This window comes from Enhydra lutris, unplaced genomic scaffold (genome assembly GCF_002288905.1).
Source record: "Enhydra lutris kenyoni isolate GAN:26980312 unplaced genomic scaffold, ASM228890v2 scaffoldscaffold122, whole genome shotgun sequence".
Lineage (NCBI taxonomy): Eukaryota > Metazoa > Chordata > Mammalia > Carnivora > Mustelidae > Enhydra > Enhydra lutris.
Window position 1 is genome coordinate 225945 of NW_019154206.1, and position 19373 is coordinate 245317.

The 19373-nt window shown below is 55.6% G+C and overlaps 1 protein-coding gene across 1 annotated transcript; it reads left to right on the forward strand.

Annotated features, from left to right (window-relative positions):
• Positions 1 to 6181: 6181 nt before the first annotated feature.
• On the forward strand, positions 6182 to 14663 carry LOC111139870 (zinc finger protein 135-like). The gene is made up of 6 exons (XM_022492296.1): positions 6182 to 6216; positions 7543 to 7627; positions 10258 to 10384; positions 11087 to 11173; positions 12625 to 12630; positions 13163 to 14663. The coding sequence occupies exons 2-6, from the start codon at positions 7595 to 7597 to the stop codon at positions 14044 to 14046; spliced, it is 1137 nt and encodes a 378-aa protein (XP_022348004.1). The 5' UTR covers positions 6182 to 6216; positions 7543 to 7594; the 3' UTR covers positions 14047 to 14663.
• The last annotated feature ends 4710 nt before the right edge of the window (positions 14664 to 19373 follow it).

The window sequence follows — 19373 nt, forward strand, 5'->3', positions numbered from 1 at the left end:
CACCCGGGACCTGCTGCGTCTCCCGGGCGTCGCCGCACCTGGCCCTTACCCCGGGTGACAGCGACCCTCGGCAGACTCGTCTTGCGGGGCAGTCCGGGACCCGCCGTCCCCGCCGCCGCGTCTCCTGGGTGTCGCCCCGCCTGCCGCTTACCCCGGGTGACACCGACCCACGGCAGACTCCCCCTGCGGGGCGGCCGGGGCCCGCCGCGTCTCCCGCGTGTCTCCGCGCCTGCCGCGTCCCCCGACTGACAGCGACCCCCGAAGGGCCCGTCCTGCGGAACGACCGGGACCCGCCACCCCCGCCGCCGCGTTCCCCGGGCGACAGCGACCCCTGGTGGACTCGTCCTGCAGGCGACCCGGACCCGCCGCGTCTCGGGGCGTCGCCGCACCCAGCGCTTACCCCGGGTGACCGCGACCTCCAAAGGGCTCGTCCTGCGGGGGGACCCGCAACCCGCCGCGTCTCCCGCGTGTCGCCGTGCCTGCCGCGTTCCCCGAGTGACAGCGACCCCCGAAGGGCTCGTCCTGGGGACCACCCGGGACCCGCCACCCCCGCCGCCGCGTTCCGCGGGTGACAGAGACCCCCGAAGGGCTCGTCCTGCGGACGACCCGGGACGCTACGCGTCTCCCGCGTGTCTCCGCGCCTGCCGCGTCCCCCGACTGACAGCGACCCCCGAAGGGCCCGTCCTGCGGAACGACGGGGACCAGCCACCCCCGCCGCCGCGTTCCCCGGGCGACAGCGACCCCTGGCGGACTCGTCCTGCAGGCGACCCGGGCCCGGCCGCGTCTCCCGGGTGCCGCTGCACCTGGCGCTTTCCCCGGGTGATAGCGAACCCCGAAGGGCTCTTCCTGGGGGGAAGACCCGGGCCCCGACGCGTCTCCCGGGTGTTGCCGCGCCTGGCGCTTACCCCGGGTGACAGTGACCCCCGAAGGGCTCGTCCTGAAGAACGACCCGGGACCCACCGTCCCCGCCGCCGCGTTCCCCGGGCGACAGCGACCCCTGGCGGACTCGTCTTGCAGGCGACCCGGACCCGCCACGTCTCCGAGTGTCGCCGCGCCTGCCGCGTTCCTTGGGTGACAGCGACCCCCAGCGCCGCGCGCGGCTCGGCCGTCGGCCGTCTGTGTTCCGCAGTCTACAGCAGAGGCGCTTGGCCAGCACCACCAGCCCCAGCAGCCTTTCCCGGGGGCGCCAGGTCGGCCTCTGCGCCCTTAACCTGGCGGCCCTACTGCGCTCCGCGGAAGGAGGCGGGCTGCCCGCCCAGCCCCTGGGAGCCTGGCACACACATGGGGTTCTTTTACGTGGAACTGTCCTCTTTTCTTTCTTCTCTTTTTGGTCCCCGCCCCCATTCCTTTTTCACTCCTTTTTTAGGCTAAAGTACACACAACGTAAAACTTGCCATTTTTACTTAAAATGCACAATTCGGTGGCATTAAGTACAGCACCATGTATTCTGCAGTATTTTCATCACTCCCAAAATGGGTCCCCCACACCCATTAGCAGCCACTCCCTATCTCCCCGCTCCGCCCCTGACACCTACCAGTCTGCTTTCTGGACGGCTTTCAGGCAGGGTTTTTAGGTATAACCAAATCTGACCACCACATGACTTCTTTGATTCACAGAATGACCTTTTTTTTTTTTTTTTTTTTTAAAGATAAATGCCAACATTTTTCAAATCATAGATGTCACATAAAAATCTGGCGTTATGGTCGCCCCAGATTTCCCAAGAGCAGGTATGCAGTCTCCCAAGCACCTCAGTTCACCCCACCACTTCTGGGGATAGCCTGCCTGCACCTGGATTCAGCTTTTCACCCGTCCCCAACTCTTCATTACTGGGTACCACTTGCCCCCGGTAAATGAAAGCCTTGCAAATTTTTCTTTTTTTGTTTTTGTTTTTTTGGAACTTTACTTGGAAATAGGGTTGGATTGACTCTGACCACATGTAAGCAGAGATCTTCTCCTTTAAATCACACATAAGTCGCCTTTCAACTGGAAAAGCCTTTGGATCTGCCCCACCCAGCCCATTGCTGCTTCTCCTACCAAACTGCCTCCCGCATCCCACCTGCAGCCTCTGTCCCCTGGCACCCTCCAGGGCCACGCAGATCCTTCCACTGCCTTCGCACCCTTCGCCGTGCTTGCCTTCTAGGAACTCTCACTAGCTGGGCCTCCAGATCTTGCTCGTGGCTCGCTCCAGCATCCTGGCTTATCCTCGAAGTCCTCCCTGGGGGCTTCTGGCCCTACTCCATGCCTTAATTTCTTGCGGGCTCCAGCTCTCATTTAAGCACCTTCTTTCTCATCCTGCTGAGGCAGTTTCTTCCTTGGAGCTCAGGGGGCAAGGGTTGGAGTCTTGGCCCCACAGTTGGCCCCTGATCCTTCAGGTACAGCACACATGATGGGCAGGCTTGTTTAAGATGACAGGATATGTGGACAAAGAAATCCCAGTGTCCCGCCTTGTTGGGGGCCAGAGATTCATTCCAATGCAGCTTTCATTCCAAGCCCCCTAAGCCAGAGGCACATTCACAGCTCTCTGGGTTGGAGCAGAACTGTATGAGAGAGTGGGAGCCACTGCCCACAAGATGTCAGTCGACCCCTCACTGCCATGGGCCCCAACCATTCTCATGCTAACAGCTCTGAAGATGGGGTTCTAGGAAGATGGCTGCCAGGGCATCCCACAGACCAACTGCCCTCCAGAGACACCTGCCTGGTGTCCCTCAGCCCTTCAACTAAGCTTGTCGAAAGACAAGATTGATCAAAAGAAAACCAACTGCCTCCCCTAGGCCATCCCTCCACCCTCCGAGGCCTAAGGATCACCCTGTTCTCTTTTCTCCTCTGCACTTAACTGCCCCAGCCTCCCTTTCTTCTGTCTTCTTTTCTGCATCTTTGGATGTCTGCAGCTGACTCTAAGCAAACTCTGCCTCCAGCCCATTCCCCTTCCATCCCATCCAATACCAGCAGCCAGCAGGATCCCTCTGAAATAGACACAATGAGATGACATAAAACCCAGCTGACCAGTTCCCTCAAATCCCTTCCTGCTTCAGTAGCCCCTAGCAGTGGGGTGTTATAGGCTGGCCTCCTGCACCCACACCCACTCTGTTCCCACCTGTCACCACAGCTAATCCCATGCTGGGCCTCCTCACCTCGAGGGCTGCCTGCTCTGTCCAGAACAGTCTTCACTGCAGCACTGTACCAGTGCCTGGTACAGAGCAGCCCTCTGCGAGTGAGAATGGGCGAATGGTCAGCAGAGGAGGAAGTGGGCTGTAGCCACTGCCAAGACCCCACTGCAGGGCCACAGTGATCAGCCAAGGAAGCCTTACTTGGACCTCTGAGGAGATGGGGTGACAGCACCATGGAAGGCCACCATCAACGCTCTCTGTCTTGGCTGACACAGGCACAGATGTGGCCCAGGGTCCTGGGCCTAGAGAGTCACTCTTCAGAATCCCGATTGACCAAAGCAGACAAATTGAGTTAATTGCTCAGCCTGCCTAGTCCCAAGATGCTGCTTAAGCTGTAGTGAGATAGAGTACCAGCTCCCTCTTCTCTTTTTGCTCACTCCATGCACGCTTGGCTCACCCTGTGCCTTCGTCTGCCAGTGTCCCCTGCAAGATGCCAATAGCTGCACATTGGGACACCTCCCAGACTCCTTGTCTGTCCTCCAGCACTTTGTCACAGAGCATCTGCTGGGCCAGGTACTGGGTGCAGGCCAAGTCCTCATCATCTCATGCTCCAGAACCAGAGGCAAACAGACCACCCTCCTCCCCACCACAGCCAGGGCCTCTGGGAGCAGAGACCTGGATACTGCTAGGTTTTGAGGCTCCCAAAATGATTTTTTTTAAAGGCTGAAATATATACACAAGGCACACTGTAATATATTTAAATGTATATATTGAACAACTTAACAAAAAGAGTGTAATGACGTTGTGCTATCCGTGACATGATTATAGAATTCCTTGAAACCTACACTGATTCCTAATGCAACTGCTCCTGGTGCAGTCCTGTCACAGCCAGGTGGTGACCGCTGTGGTTTGAGGAAGCTGAGATTGGCATGAGTGGGCCCCAGCCACTGGCTACAACATGGTCTGGAGGGGTGAAGGCCACACAGAGCTAACCTTCAGATCATCTTCTTTAATTGACAGTGGTTTTGAACTCTTTGAATTTCCTGTGAATTGAGATTTCACACACAAATCCAAATCTTTGGCTTCTTTTGAGAAGTACAGCCCTAGTGCACCAGGCTTACCTGTCCACATGGCACCCACTTGGTCGAGACCATCAGCTCCCATCCATTTACAGCCCAGCCCCTGCAGGCATTGGAGTTTGTGAAAGCTGGTTGGAAAAAAAACAACAATTAGGAGGCTAGAGGAAGATAACAGAGGGGCAAGCCCCAAGGGAGCTGGCCAGGGCAACCTGGCTCAATATTAGGGCTGGGGTATGTCCCCATGAGCAGGCAAGTCTGTGTGGCACCATCAAGAGCTTGTTACCAGGACTCTGCCCAGACATGAGGAAAATATTTCATAATAAATGTGTACACGCCTTCTGATACAGTTAAGGGAAAGTAGGGGGAAGCATACACATTTCGTGGAAGAAAAAACTAACAGTAAACAATTATCTTTTCGCATTTTGGTTTGCAGGTGAGAGAACTGATAATTGGCATTTTATGTATATTTTAAAGACTTCATACTGTGGTATAGAGAAGGTGGGCTTTCAGTATGACAATCACAAATGTGAGCCTTTATAGTCTTTGAATGTACAAGACACTTTAAAGAAAAGCTTGTCGTTGCCTTGTTTACATCAGTGCACTCTGTGTTTGAGCCATCTGTACTTTTCTGTAACAACCACTGTTGTAGGGCTTATGAAATTTAAAGTCTTTTACTCATGTGAGAACCAGCCTAATCTTTTCAAGTGTCTTTACGCCTAAAGAAAAGGTATCGAGCTAGGTTTTTCCCCAATGTGAGAATTCCTACTGTCTCTCTGCTGTTTTCAGAGTCAGCGTCGTTACAAATTGTTGTGCCAAACAAAGAAAAAACGCCCGCGTCTTGACACGTTTTCTCAGCTTCAGATCCAGCTCGACAGCCCTGGCTTGAATCAGTCTTTCTCAGCGGGCAAGTGCCCAGGCTCAGCCTCGGGCAGTCATGTCCGCTCGCGGCTCCAGGGCCGGTCCGCGCATCAGCGAAAGAAAGTCTGGCTCGTGGGGCTGAACGGCCACCGCGCACACCCCGTCCACTGGCGCCTGGCCCACTGCTGGCTGCCGTCCCCGGGGCCCGGCCGGCCCTGGTCACCGTCCCGCCAGCTTCGGATTCCGTCAGTGCGGACACACGAGCTCTGGACACTGCGCTGCTGCTCAAAGGCACACGTGACAGTGACGAAGAGCAGTTTAAACACGCGTCCAGCGCAGACGTTTCCTCCGGCCGCGCCCTGGAGCCCGCGAGGGGGGTCGGTGGCAAGTGTCGACGGCTCGCACGTGTATCGGGTCGTGGTGAGTGTCTCTGTTTCAACTTGGGTGTGTGTCATTTTGCGTCTCGCACTTCCCGCTGTTTCTGGATACTCCAGTTTGTCGGACAACAATAAAGCTTACGGCACAGTGTCCACCATGAACGCCGCACGTCGCTGCTCCCGGAGGACTCCTCTCCCTCACGGGCCCTGCGCCCACCGCCTCAGCCCGGCCGCGTCCTCCCGGAGGAGACGGCTCCTCGGCATCTTCCCACGGTCTCTGCTCCGCGTCCTCCCTCACCCCCTGACCACTATATCTACGCTAGTCCCCGGCCAGGGGCCGCGGTACGAGCGCGGGGGCGACGTTCGCGGGGCCCACTACACAGTCCGCGGCAACCGTACACTTGCGACGGCGCCTCAAACACCGCGTCAAAACTCGAACTCTGCGCGACCGGACGGCCGGGGCAGAGGCGCCCGGGCCCTTGCATGGACCTCTGGGAGTTGTAGTTCGGCGCCCGCCTGCGCAGGCGCCGTCCCGGTCAACGGCAGGCGTGGCCTTCGTCCCCGGTCATCAGACAAGGGAATGGGTCGTGGAAGGGTTTTAGGGCGGGGCGGCGAGGCTAAGGCCGGCGTGGGTCCTCGAGGCCGAGCTCGTACTGCGAGCGGACTCGGGCGAGGAGAGCACGGAAACGACCGGAAGTGCGCGCGCCGCCCTCTGGGAGATGTAGTTGGGCGCCCGCCTGCGCAAGCTCAGACCCGGCCGGTGGCGACCACGGCCTTTGTCCTGCGGTCCCGCTGGTAAGTGAGGCTGGGGTGGCCGGAACGGGGGAGGCCGAGACGGGCGGGGATCCGGGGTCTTCCCGCGCGCGCCTGTGGAGAGTCCCCTTTCCTGCTTTGAGCCCGGGGCCGGTCGCCTCAGAGGCGGTGGGGGCGGGGCCCAGTGGGCGGGGCCCCGATTGGGGGTGGGGGTGTCTCCGGGTCCGAGAGCAGGAGTTGGGGTCAGGGTGGGGCCCTGGCTTTGGCAAAAGGGGTGGGAGCCACCGGCTAAGAGCGTCAGTCAGAGTGACCAGCTGGTCTGACCCTTCAGAGACGCGCCACCTGACCTGCAGCCTTCCCCTGCTTCGGTGGGACGTCCGGGGTTTGGAGGGTGGGGAGGGCCGAGGCCCCCTGCGAAGTCGTCTCTGCAGCGTCACCTTAGTGAGCAGCCGGCTTCTCTGGATGGTCGTGAGGGAGACCAGGAGCACACACTTTACTCCCAGCCGCCGGGGACCCAGGAAGCGACCTCATTATGTTAAGGTCTTACTGAGTACCATCCAGGCCCCGTCATTATTTCAGCAAGCACATGTTTAGATGTCCTGGGTGCCAGGCCCTACCCTATACCCCAGAGCCCCCAGGGGAATCAGGGAGATGGTAAGAAATCTGTCAACACATCACTGAACGGGAGAACTCCCATCTTGGAAACTGCTGTGTAGACAACGGGGCACAGACGGGATGGGCCGGAATCAGGGGAGCACAGGAAGCGTCAAGGGGAGGTAGAGCCACAAGGGAAATGCATACAACCTTGGGCCCGAGTTTCATCTGGGGCACTCAGCCAGGGAGGAGGTGTGGGTACTCGGGAGGTGCTCACTGAAGTAAGAGGCTTTTCTTCCTGCACTGACTGCCTTCATGTGTATCCTGCTGCGTGCTATGCTCCATCTTCAGCCCTTGCCACACCTAAATTCCTATAATGTCCGTGCTGGCTCACCACTCTGATTTTATGAGTTGGAGAAACTGAGGTAAACAGTACCCAAAGACCCCTATCTAGCTTTCTGTCATAGTAACAGAAATATCAAACATCTGGGCAACTGGGGGTGTGCCCTTTGCTAGCCGTGGCCCTCAGTTTTCCTATTTGTGAAATGGGGTAGGAGAATTCAAGGTAGTCTGTCAGCAGTGCCTGGAGTAGCACTGGGCACACGGTAGATGCTTGGAGAATGCCAGGCTGAGGTTTTGCTGCTGTTGGGTTTGGCCTGGGCACAGGGCTCCGGGCTCTAGCAGCCACAGCCTACTTGCACGCACATCCTGGGGTGCATGGTTTCTGATCACCACAGGCACTTGCCCAGTCTCTTGCATCCCCTTCCCCCACAGAACCACCTGCAGAGGAACTGGCTGTTTCTGGAAGAGGCCAGAGAAGGAGGGAATGACCGCTGGGCTCGTCGCTGCTGGGGCCCCGGTGAGCACACCACCACCCTCCCGCTCAGGCCTCCCAGGCCTGGCCTCACACCCCCACCAGACTCACTCTGCTCTCAGGGCCTTTGCCCTTACTCTGCCCCCGCCAGGAATGTGCCCAACCAGCTCCATCTTCCCCCAGATCTCCCACCTCACCACCTCTGAGAGGATCTCCCTGAGTCTTTACCTGCCCTGTTCTACCCTGGCAGACAGCGCTAGTCCATTCCACTGATGTGTCGAGCACTTTCTCGACACAGGGTTCCGGTGTACTCCCAGTTCACTCACTCCACTCAGTCCCCTTGGTGACCTGCCATTGACTAGGTGCCCTTCTAGGCACTGTTGTAGGAATTGCAGGTGCAGGAACAGACAAGCAAAAAATTACCATTCCGGGGCGCCTGGGTGGCTCAGTGGGTTAAAACCTCTGCCTTCGGCTCAGGTCATGATCCCAGGGTCCTGGGATGGAGCCCCGCATTGGGCTCTCTGCTCAGCAGGGAGCCTGCTTCCCCTTCTCTCTCTGCCTGCCTCTCTGCCTACTTGTGACCTCTATCTATCAAATAAACAAATAAAATCTTAAAAAAAAAATTACCATCCCTATGGGGCTTACAGTTCCTACGAGGAATGTAAATGTGCCACATGTTGTGCAGGAAAATGAGGCCCAGAAGAAGATGGCTTGGGCTCCAGGCATTACCCAGTATAGCCCAGAAGACCTCCCTGAGGAAGTGACCCCCAGACAGAGACCTGCAGGGGGGCTGGGAGTGAGATCAAGGGCCCACAGGAAGAATGTTCCAGGCTGGGGAATACTATGAGTAAAGGCCTGAAGATGGAACCATGCCAGGCACTTTCCGTAAGAGCCAGGCACGTATATGTAACTGGAGGACTGAGAACAAGGTCTCCTAGGCCAGCTGTCGGGGGCCTGGGGATTAGGGCCTTGGGAACTGACAAACCATCTTTGCCGTGTGCAAAGGCCCAGAACACAGTAGGCGCTCAGTGAATGGATAGAAATACGCCAAAGCCTGTGGTCAGTGCTGGACCTGTGGGTGGGTGCACTGCGTCCTACACCCACATCAGCCCCAGGACGCTGCAATGAGGAAACCAGGACACAGAGGCATGTCCCAGCCCTGAGGCCACACAGCTGGGAGTGGCCAAGCCAGGCCTGAGCTCAGGACACCTGGGCCCAGCTCAGATCCCAGTGCCTTTGTGGCTCTTGCAGACCTCTGCGTGACCATTCCAGCAGCGCCCCTCCCGGCCTCCCATTTTTTCGGCAGCTCCCAGACTCTGCGACTAGAGCAAGAGCACCCTGTGGCTAGGGGAGTGTCTGTTGTTACCTGGCCTCTGCGGTGCCCAGAACAGGGACCCACGCTCACTGGGACTCTGCAGAGAACCACTAAGACCTACTAAGTGGGGAAAATGTAGCAGAAATGGGGAAATTGGTGAAAGAAAATCAACCCCCCGCCCCGAGCCTCTAGCACACCGGCCTGAATGGGGGCTTACACAGGTAAAGCACCCATTCTGTGCGGGGCCCAGCGCACACATCACAGGAATCCCCTTATGCCTCCCAGCAGCCTCCTTGGGGAGTTCTCACTAACTCACAGATGAGGGCAGGGAGGTGCAGAGCACTTTAAAGGATGGACCTGGGGCTGGAGTTTGAAGCCCCATCCGTCTCGGGCCGAGTCTGGACAGCACCACCCCCAGATGCCTAGTTCACACCGTCTGCAGCCCCATATCTCCCCGCCTCTGGTGGGAGGAATGTTAGAAGAGGCAGATGCTGCTTGCTGGGCCAGGATCTAGTATTTGGGCACCCTGTCTGTGTCCCTCACTCGGGGCAGTGACACCTAGTGTCAGGGTGAGCCGTGGACTTTGCCTCTGCCCCCACCCTCCCGCCCCAGCCATCCACAGCACTTGATTTGGTGAGAAGAAACTGCCTTTGTGGGGGATGGCTGCCCCACTGCCCCTCACGTGCCTTTGAGAAAATCATGAATTCCCAACCCAATCCCGGAAGAAACTGGCCTTGTGTGGGAATTTCAGAAAACATACACAAGTGTGGTGGTGACGAGGATCACCCCAGGAGCCACCATTAGGCTTTCTCCTTGGGGATCGTGTTTTTACCCCAATATGTAAATGTCCAAAATTAGTCTAAGAAACGGTTTCCAGGGGTCCCATCACTGGACACCCCTCCCATCCGGGTTTACTCACTTGTTCTTCCCACCACTCCACTGGCTCCTTTCTTTCTCCCCACTTTGCATTCAGGTATCGTTCGTGGGCAGTGCAGACTGACAGGAGTCTGCAGCTTGGTGACCGCAGCTGTGGACACCAGGGGACATTCTGCCTGACTCATTGGAGGTTTTCAGCCTCCCAGGGCTGCTTTGTGCCGCTCCCTCGGTCACGGCCATGATGGCATCTCAGGGGTCCTGTGTTTGCACGACTGGGGTGTGTCCTCTTATACCCTAAGACCCCCTTTTCTCCAGCAGAGCCCCCAGACACACACACCCCCGGGAAAACGTGGTCCAAATTCTCAGACCTGAGAAAACCCCTCCCCACCCCATCTTGGCTGTCCCCGTCTGCCAGCTGCTCCCACTAGCAGCCATCGCCGGGCTTGGCCTGGGTGAGAACACCTGTGTGTGACATTTGTTTCAGGAGCAAGTGACCTTTGAGGACGTGGTCGTGGACTTCACCCGGGAGGAGTGGGGGCAGCTGGAGCCTGCTCAGAGGACCCTGTACCGCGATGTGATGCTGGAGACCTTCAGGCTCCTGGTCTCCGTGGGTAAGGCCACACTTAAACACCCGATGGTCTGCGCCCAGCACAAACTCTAATTCTCCTGGTTTAACAGTTGGGGTAGGTCTAGGCCTTAAAAGCAAATGCCTAGGAGTAGTTTGGGGCTTTAGAGACCTGATGTTTGGTTTCAAGTACAGATCCCACCTGAAAATGCCAGGAGCCAAAAATCATGGGTTAAGAGGGCCTTAGTGGGTCCCATGACTGCAGAATCGCAGGGTAGACCTGAGTCTTCCTGTGGTCTGTCAGGAGCCCTCTCCCTTCATACCTCCTCCATCTGGGTCCAGGGCCAAGTCTTGCCAATGCCACCACCTTCTGCCTCCATTCACACATGGGCCCCCTAGAAGTGAGGGGAACTGCCATAGTGCCTCATCTGTGTCTTGTCCTGGGCCCCCAGGGAAGGCCCGTGGGTCGTCTTGTGTGGCAGCCAAGTCCCCTCCACACTGGTCCTTGTTGCTAGCCGGTGGTCGGGGGTGCAGCAGAGCTCTGACTGGCTGCAGCTGGATCACACAGCCCCCTCCCCAGAGCCAGGGTTGGGTCCCTATAGGGCCAGGCATCAGGGCCTCTACCACAGCTGTGGCCTTTGGGGCCTGCAGTCGAGTGGGTCGCGGAGGAAGGAAGGTGGACTGGACAGAGGGATGAGAAGGGTCCTGGAACACCAACGCACACTCGTGGATCCCCACCCTTGAGCAGAATGCTGGCTCCCCAGGCCGGATGTCATTTCCCCGCTGGAGCAGGAGGAGCTGTGGGTGGCAGATGCAGGGGTTCCCCAGCATGTGTGCCCGGGGGAGGGGAGAGCTCTGCAGGGCTGGGAGGAGCCCATTCAGCCCCGTGGCACTCTCTCTCCATATCTGCCCTCGCATTCTTCAGAGCAAACTGATGACTCGGTCTTTCAGTAAACGTGCACCAAGCACCCGTTCTCCTGTGAGTGAGGCCTTCAGTGAGCCGACATCCTTGGTGAGGGAAGGGGCACACAGTAAGCAGGTAGAATCATAGCTGCACGAGATACTCACGGTGTATGATGAATGCTGAGGCTGGGTGCAGGGCGCCCCCGCAGGTTGTGGGGAGGACCTGAGCAGAGAGGAGGCTAGCCTCTCCAGGGAGGTGATGTGTGAGCTAAAGCCCGAGTCATGAGAACAGTGCCACCTCGAGACAGGCTGGGAGAACAGAATTCCAGGCGGAAGGACCAACAAGTGCAAAGGCACTGGGGTGGGACAGCAGCCTGCTCTTCCTCTGTAACAAACCCTCTCACCTCAGAGATTTAAACCACAGAATCTTCAACGACTCACCTGTCTGTGGGTTGGTAGATCCCGTCTGGGCGCTTCCGCATGCCTGTGCAGGTTGTGTTCTTGGTACATCTTATTCAGCTCCTGCGACCAGTACCAGCTCTGTAGGAAGTGGGGCTGTCCCGGCACTGGTGTCAGGCCCTGACCTAGTTTAAGCAGCGGCCTGTCACCGGGGCCCGGGAAGAATGGCCAGTGTGTGGGAAGAGTCACCACCACGTCTCTGCAGCTGCAGGAGCAGGCAGCCCTTGTCTAGGACATTCGCTTTCTGTGAGGGTTGTAACGAATTGCCAGCAGCTTAGTGGCTTAAAGCAGCAGGAACTAGCTCCCAGTTCCAGTGTCGGTGTCGGTGCTGCAGTCCGGGGGCAGCAGGCGGCATTCCTCCTGCGGAGCCTGCGAGAACCCGTGTCCTTTCTCCTTCCGGCTCCCAGAGGTGCCCGCATTCCTTGACCCACAGTCTTGTCCATCTTCGCAGTAAGCACAGCTCTGAGGTCTGCTCCCGTCACTCTGGCCTCGGCCCTCCCGCGTCCCTCACTCACAGATCAGGACGCTTGTGACCGCTTCCTCACTGGTTCCAGGAATTAGAATGTGGCCGTATTGGGGACCACTGTTTTGCCAGCCACACCTGGCTTGAGCTCTTTTTTTTTTTCCTGAACACTTCATTAGAGCGTGATGTAATGGTAGGGCGCCCCCTTACACTTTTAAGCCAGTCCGGTGCTGAGCTGGGGACGCCAGGCTGAGGCTGTGGCTGTGCAGGGCACCCTGGGTACCGGGGCCAGAAGGCAGTCCTGCCAGGAAGGGAAGGAGGGGATGCATTCGTTTGTTCATTCAGCGTGTCTGCTGGCCTCTGCCATGGGCAGGGGTGCAGCGGTAACCGCGGTGGACAGAAGCCCTGCCCTTGGGGGCTCCCAGTGGCTGAGACAGACCCAACAAACCAGACCAGACCAGATCCAAGTCCTCTTGCTCACCTCCGGTCACTTATCCCTGCCTCTGGCCGTACACACATCAGCCGGCTTCAGTCTGGGGAGCTGGTAGTTTCTCTAGATCTGGCCGAGTTGGAGCAGCAGCGGGAGGGCTGTGCCGGCTGGGCCTTCACCGGAGAGAGGCGGGTCTTCCTCCTTCGGCACCTGGCGCTCGGGGGCTGCTTTCGCCAGGGCCTGGCCATTGCTCAGCCCCTTCCAGCCTGGGGCATCTGCCGACAGCTTCCCGGGATGCTTCCCGGGAGGCTCACCTTCTGCCCCGCGTCCTCTCCGTGCCCTCGTTCTCTGTGGTCCCCTTGCCAGCTGCCCCGCCTCTTGACGATTCTCCGTGCCTTCTTCCCTGCTCCTGTTCCTCTGATCTGTGAAGCTGTATTTTTAAGTGGTCGAAGCCACTGGTGTCTTCAGCCTTTCTAAACCAGCAGTTTTAGTCTTTAGCCACCCGCCCATTGCAAATTCTTCCCCCCCAAACTGGAATTAAGGGGCATCTCCATTTTTGTTTCTTTCAGACTTGGAAACTCGACCCAAAATCAGACTGTTCTCTCCAAAGCAGGACATCACTGAAGAAAGAGGCAGCAGTGGCCTGGTGGAAAGGTTCCTGTGGGAAGGTCTGTGGTACGCCGCGGGTGACGATGCCGAGGGCCACTGGGGACAGAGTCACGAGAGCCGAGACAGCCACATGGTGAAGGCAGCCTTCACGCCTGTGAGGATCCCCATGCAGCAGCAGCAGCTGGGGAATGGGTTCAGGGAAAACTTGATTCTGAGCCCCCGTCTCCCACCTCAGGCGATGACTCCTGAAAGGCAAGGCCTCCACACGTCGGGGACACGCGCGAAGAGGGGGAAGCCAGACCCGGGGTTCAATGCTCAACCGAAAACATATGCAAAGGAGAAGCCCTACAAGTGCCAGGCCTGTGGAAAGGCGTTTAGTCACAGCTCGGCTCTCATCGAGCACCACCGAACGCACACGGGAGAGAGGCCCTACGAGTGTCACGAGTGCGGAAAGGGCTTCCGCAACAGCTCGGCGCTTACCAAGCACCAGAGAATCCACACGGGCGAGAAGCCTTACAAGTGCACTCAGTGTGGGAAGACCTTCAATCAGATCGCCCCGCTGATCCAGCACCAGAGGACGCACACTGGGGAGAAGCCGTACGAGTGTGGCGAGTGCGGCAAGGCCTTCAGCTTCAGGTCCTCCTTCAGCCAGCACGAGCGCACGCACACGGGCGAGAAGCCGTACGAGTGCCCGCACTGCGGGAAGTCCTTCAGGCAGAGCACGCACCTCACGCAGCACCGGCGGATCCACACGGGCGAGAAGCCCTACGCGTGCGGGGGCTGCGGCAAGGCCTTCACGCACAGCTCGTCGCTCACCAAGCACCAGAGGACTCACACCACATAGGCTCACCTCACACTTGCCAGGACGCCACAGAGCCCAGGGCCCCAGCTCGTCTCTTCCGGACCTGACCCGGCCGTCCTCGACGGAAACACTGGTACGAGCACACGCGAGCCTGGGCGCCCAGTCCGCGGCCCCGACACCCTCCGACCGAAGGGACGGACACAACTGCGGGAACCCGGAGCTCTAGGTCGTCCGTCCCTGGACGGCAGGTTGGGGGCAGAAGGGGAACGCGGAGTTCGTCCGTGTTGAGGGCCTTGTCATGAGTGCCCTCTAATGCCACATCCCAGAACCTACAGGAAAAACTGGGACAAAATGTAGCCGATCTGGAGATGGCTTCTGTCCAAGGATTCGATATTCCAAACTAGGATTTTCAAAGCGGTGAGAAACCCCACAAATGCTTTCTGTATACAGGAACCGGATACACAGAATTTATCATTACTGCACATGACGTTTTGGGGAGGGGTGCTTACAAATGGTGCAGGGTGGCTCTAAGTTCTTCTGCAGGACTCACAGGCATTAGAAAACACACATGTTGCTGTTTCACAAAAAGGAATATTTTTCCTTTGTTAAGCCACTGTTTTATGAACAATAGTGCCTCCACATTGAAACCTTTTGTTTTGCAAGGTTTATCTCTGTTGAGAAATGTACGAGTTAATCTCTTGACTGTTGTTCACTGAGTCTTCTTCCTGGTGTTTAATAAGCTTTTGTTTCTGTTATTTATCTTGAGGGTCCACAGTACTACATTAAATCCTGAATCCACTCACAGCAGTCTCTCTGACAACCACGACCCTTGAATGGTGACTTGCCATCCTCATTAGAACCCATACTTAAATTACATTGGCTGGATTTGGTCACCAACCATCAGGGTTCTTTCGGTTGGCTTGATTTTCTGATCACAATGCCGGGATGTAAATTTCTCCCTTGGAGGAAAACTATTACAAATAGTCTTCCGGTAGTCCCCAGTGTGCTTGTGCAATGCCTCCTCTCCCTTTATTGGTCTTTATAAGCCACTTAAGAAAACAGCCGTCTCTGGTAGAAACTATGCAGGCCACATCGGTAAGTTTAGCTATTGTCATAGTCATATTTAAGAAGCAGGAAGAAACAGGTGAAATTAATGTCTGTTCCTGTAGATCCCAAATGTCACCTTTCCAGCATGCCACTACAAGAGACCACCCGTGAGACGTTTTGGTTGCTTCTGTATAGGGCACCTTTGAAATCCAGTGTATATTTGACTTTTGAGGCATAAGTCAGTTCGCTATAGCCTCCTTTCCGGTCATTTGCCACAGGGACCCAGCCAGTGGCTGGACGGGACTGGGCGGCTCAGTGGCCTTGGTCCTCTGGTCAGCTGTTTTGTCCTCCTCCCTTTTCCCGGGCTTCTCTCCTTGTGTTGTGTCTTGTCCTAAAGGAAACCAGATGTTCTGAGAAGATGCGCCTCTTTAGGTGAATGGCGTGACAGGCTCCTACCCCTAAATCTAGTGCAGGAAGTAGGTCAGGCACAGTTCACTCTCTAGGGAGATACTTCTCATTGGAGAACACTGCATCTGGGAAAGGTTAAGGCTCCCCACTTTGAGTTCAGGTCAGTAAAAATGGAACCAACCACACTGTTTCGCACTCCTTTGAAAATGGCAGGTGACTGAAACTGAGTCACACAAGCTCTTGTCCCGCACAGCCCCGGCTCCCCTGCCCCCACAATGACACACACAGGAATACAGCCCGGAGTTGGGAACCATGGGGAGGTGCCCACAGTATCACTGCCACCCTCCATGGCAAGCGAGACACAAGTTTCCTCCCCAGCAGGGCCACACCAGTGGGGGAACTTGAAGTTACACCAGAGTGTCAGGAAAATGGCAGGGGCAAGTGTGCTCCTGACCAGAGGGCCTCATTTACTTGGGAGAGTTGCTGGTATGTCTCAGTTACTGACACAGAAGTTGAAGACCCAACAAGGAAGAATGAGAGGCGTGAACACAGATTCAGAAGAGGCCATGCAGTTTCCGCCTCACTCAATGGGACGCTTGTGCTCGGAACCCAGAGACGCTACGTGAGAAGTCCAACCGCCACCGGGCCGCTGTGAGGTTTCCTTGGTGCTTTAAATATCCCAGCTAACGGCCAGAAAGGATTTCAGCATCTCATTTTATATAGCTTTTCTTTTTAAGTTTTAAGTTTTTAAGAAAAATCACCATGCCTAAAACTTAAGATTCAAGGGATACAAACATCATATTGGTTCTCAGTGTGAATGTGCTATTTGCTTTCCAAAGCAGTCGCACTGGTTGACACTGGTTTACAAACTCAACCCAGAGCATGATGAAGGCCTGTATTAGTCCATTCAGGCTCCCACAACCGGATATCTTAGGGTGGGTGGCTTTAACCACAGAAACTGATTTTGTCTCAGTTCTGGAGTTGTTCTTTGCTGGAAGTCCAAGACCAAGGTGCTGTCCAGGTTGGTTTCTAGCGAGACCTCTCTTCCCCGTTTGTAGATAGCCGCCTTCTCACTATGTCCTTGCACATGGCCTTTCTTCTGTGTGCACATGATGAAAGGGTAATCTCTGCTCTTCCTCTTCTTTTAAGGATATTGAGGCTGTGGGATTAAGGCCCCATCCCATTATCTCCCTGCAGGCCCTATCTCCAAATACAGTTACATGGGGGGTTAGGGCTTCAGTGTGTAAGTTTGGGGTGGGAGGCAATTCAGTCTGTAAAAAAGAGGGTATGTAAGCATTTTCTTCTCATTGAAATTTATTCCCATCTTGCCAGTTTTCCATTTGTGGGATTCGCCCTCCCCGCCCACTCGGAACAGTCATCCTTGGACACCCTGTGGAAACTAGCCAGGAGCTCCATTCCATTCTTCCCGCCGGTGCATCTAGGGCTCTCTCTTGCCCTCCAGATACCATGTCCTTTTTGAGTCATGGCTCAGTGCCCCATGATCTGTACACTTCCCAGCCCTCCTAACTGCATTGGAGACACCAGGGCTGCCGCCTTGTGCTTTCCATCTGCTCCATCTTTCTCAACGGGCCACATCCCTACCTCTTTGGATGGGAGACCCTTAGCACAAACCCAAGGCCCCTAATGCCTGAACTAAGGAAGCTTCCTCTGAGATTAACAAGTGGAAACATCTGGCTATATTTCTGCCGCTCTGTAGAACCAATCATCCATCTGTGTGCTCTACCATGCCTTGGTCAGGTTGGTGGCGGCAGGGACCAACAAACAAATCCTGACAGCTTTTCTAGGTTTGGTTTTTGTAGTGGTTTGAGAAAAGCAATTCTGAAATGATTTTGAGAGGTCTTTTAGAATTTAGCATACTAGTAAACATGCTGATTTCAGAGTTTTCACTTTTGACATAATATGGGGGAGTAGCAGAATGCGCATGGAGGTACTGCTGTACATGTATGTGTGTGTGCACACGTACGAACACATACAGGCCTTTGTGTTTGTACCTGTGTGTCCACGTTTCCCAGCTCACTAGAAGATACTCTAGTAGCAATGAATACACCTCAGGTTTGAAGGCACTCAGATTTGGTCTCAGAGCAGCCCCACTAAAAGGAACCAGTTCTCTGGAACTGGAAAATGGCTGATTTTAGGGTAGGAATAATTTGGGCTTGGAATAACTTCTTATACTAAAAAGAACTGTGCAAAAAACAGGCAAAAAAACAGAGGCATGTCACAGGGATGCAGGAGCCTTCTTGAAGAGACTCTCATTGGCCACATCTGGGACAACTTGGGTGCCAAAATAACCAAGGATGGTAGTAAGTTATAAAACCTGAAAAAACATGGAGAACACAAGAATCCCTAAATTCATTCTGATTATAAGGACAAATAAATGGAGAGAAAGGAGGGCACTGGCTTGCAGCAGGATGCCCAGGGCTGGGTGGCGAGCCCAGAAGGAAGAGTGGTGTTAGCCAACAACTCGGGGCGCCTGCGTGGCTCAGTGGGTTAAGCCTCTGCCTTTGGCCCAGGTCGTGATCTCGGGGTCCTGGGATTGAGCCCTACATCAGGCTCTCTGCTTGGTGGGGGGCCTGCTTCCCCCTCTCTCTGCCTGCTTGTGATCTGTCAAATAAAATCTTCAAAAAAAAAAAAAAAAAAAAAAGATAACCAACAACTCTGCAACCATCATGGCAAGAACCATCAATGGAAGAGAAACTGGGTGAGGGGGCATTTGGGTGAGAAGCAGTATACCTCCACTATCTTCACGTGTCTCCCCACAGACTGCTTATTAGCTAAGGGGAAAAACAACCGTAAGTGGACAAACTGGGCACTCTGAGCAAAGGAATCCTCACTGGAGTAGTAACATGGACCCAGGCACTCCAAAGTGTGTGTGGTGGGGGCAGCGGGCACGAAGCACAGGCAAACGGGAAAATGTTCACAGGGAGGCGGTAGAAGATTTTCTGTAAGGAAATTATTTCTAAATAAAAACTTAAAATATAAACAAAAAAGCCACCACCATGTAGCTGTGCACTAAAGAAGACCACAGATGGGAAATGAACAGATGGAGAGCCAGGCTTTCTGGTAAGGGCAAACCATCAGTGGCCCTGAAGTTGAAAACAGGAGCACCGCAGGTGTTACCTCTCTGTGGCAGGAGAGGCAAGCTCATGGGTTAGGCTGGGAAGAAGAGTTCAGAGAGCAAATACAGGTTTATTTATTTAAAGATTTTATTTATTTATTTCACAGAGAGAGAGATCGAGATCACAAGTAAGCAGAGAGGCAGGCAGAGAGAGGGGGAAGCAGGCTCCCCGCTGAGCAGAGAGCCCGATGCGGGGCCCACTCCGAGGACCCTGAGATCATGACCTGAGCCGAAGGCAGAGGCCCAACCCACTGAGCCACCCAGGCACCCCCAAATACAGGTTAAAAAAAGTTACCAGAGGGGCACCTGGGTGGCTCAGTGGGTTAAGCTGCTGCCTTCCGCTCAGGTCGTGATCTCAGGGTCCTGGGATCAAGTCCCGCGTCGGGCTCTCTGCTCAGCAGGGAGCCTGCTTCCCTCTCTCTCTCTCTGCCTGCCTCTCCGTCTGCTTATGATCTCTGTCAAATAAATAAATAAAATCTTAAAAAAAAAAAAAAAAAGTTACCAGAGCCATAGCCAGCTTAGGATGGGGGTGTTGGGGGAAGAGACAGTCCCAGACTCTCACATGTGACTCGGGCTGCAAATCATGGCCCTCCAAGGACATGAATGGAAGTGATGTGCGTGGTCTCCCAGCTGAGCAAGTGCCGCTTTCCCCCAAGCACCAGGGGTCTAGTGGGGAACAGAGCCACGGCAGGGACAGAGCCTGGATCCCCAAATCACTACATGGAGCAGAGCTTCCCTCCCATCGACACACTCAACAGTAACAAACACGAGACTGTCA

Bases quoted from the DNA above. Each gene is read 5' to 3' on its own strand.
- LOC111139870 (XM_022492296.1), top strand. From the start codon at position 7,595: ATGACCGCTGGGCTCGTCGCTGCTGGGGCCCCG. The intron at 7,628-10,257 runs GTGAGCACACCA...CATTTGTTTCAG, and splicing joins TCGTCGCTGCTGGGGCCCCG to GAGCAAGTGACCTTTGAGGA. The intron at 10,385-11,086 runs GTAAGGCCACAC...ACCCTTGAGCAG, and splicing joins CAGGCTCCTGGTCTCCGTGG to AATGCTGGCTCCCCAGGCCG.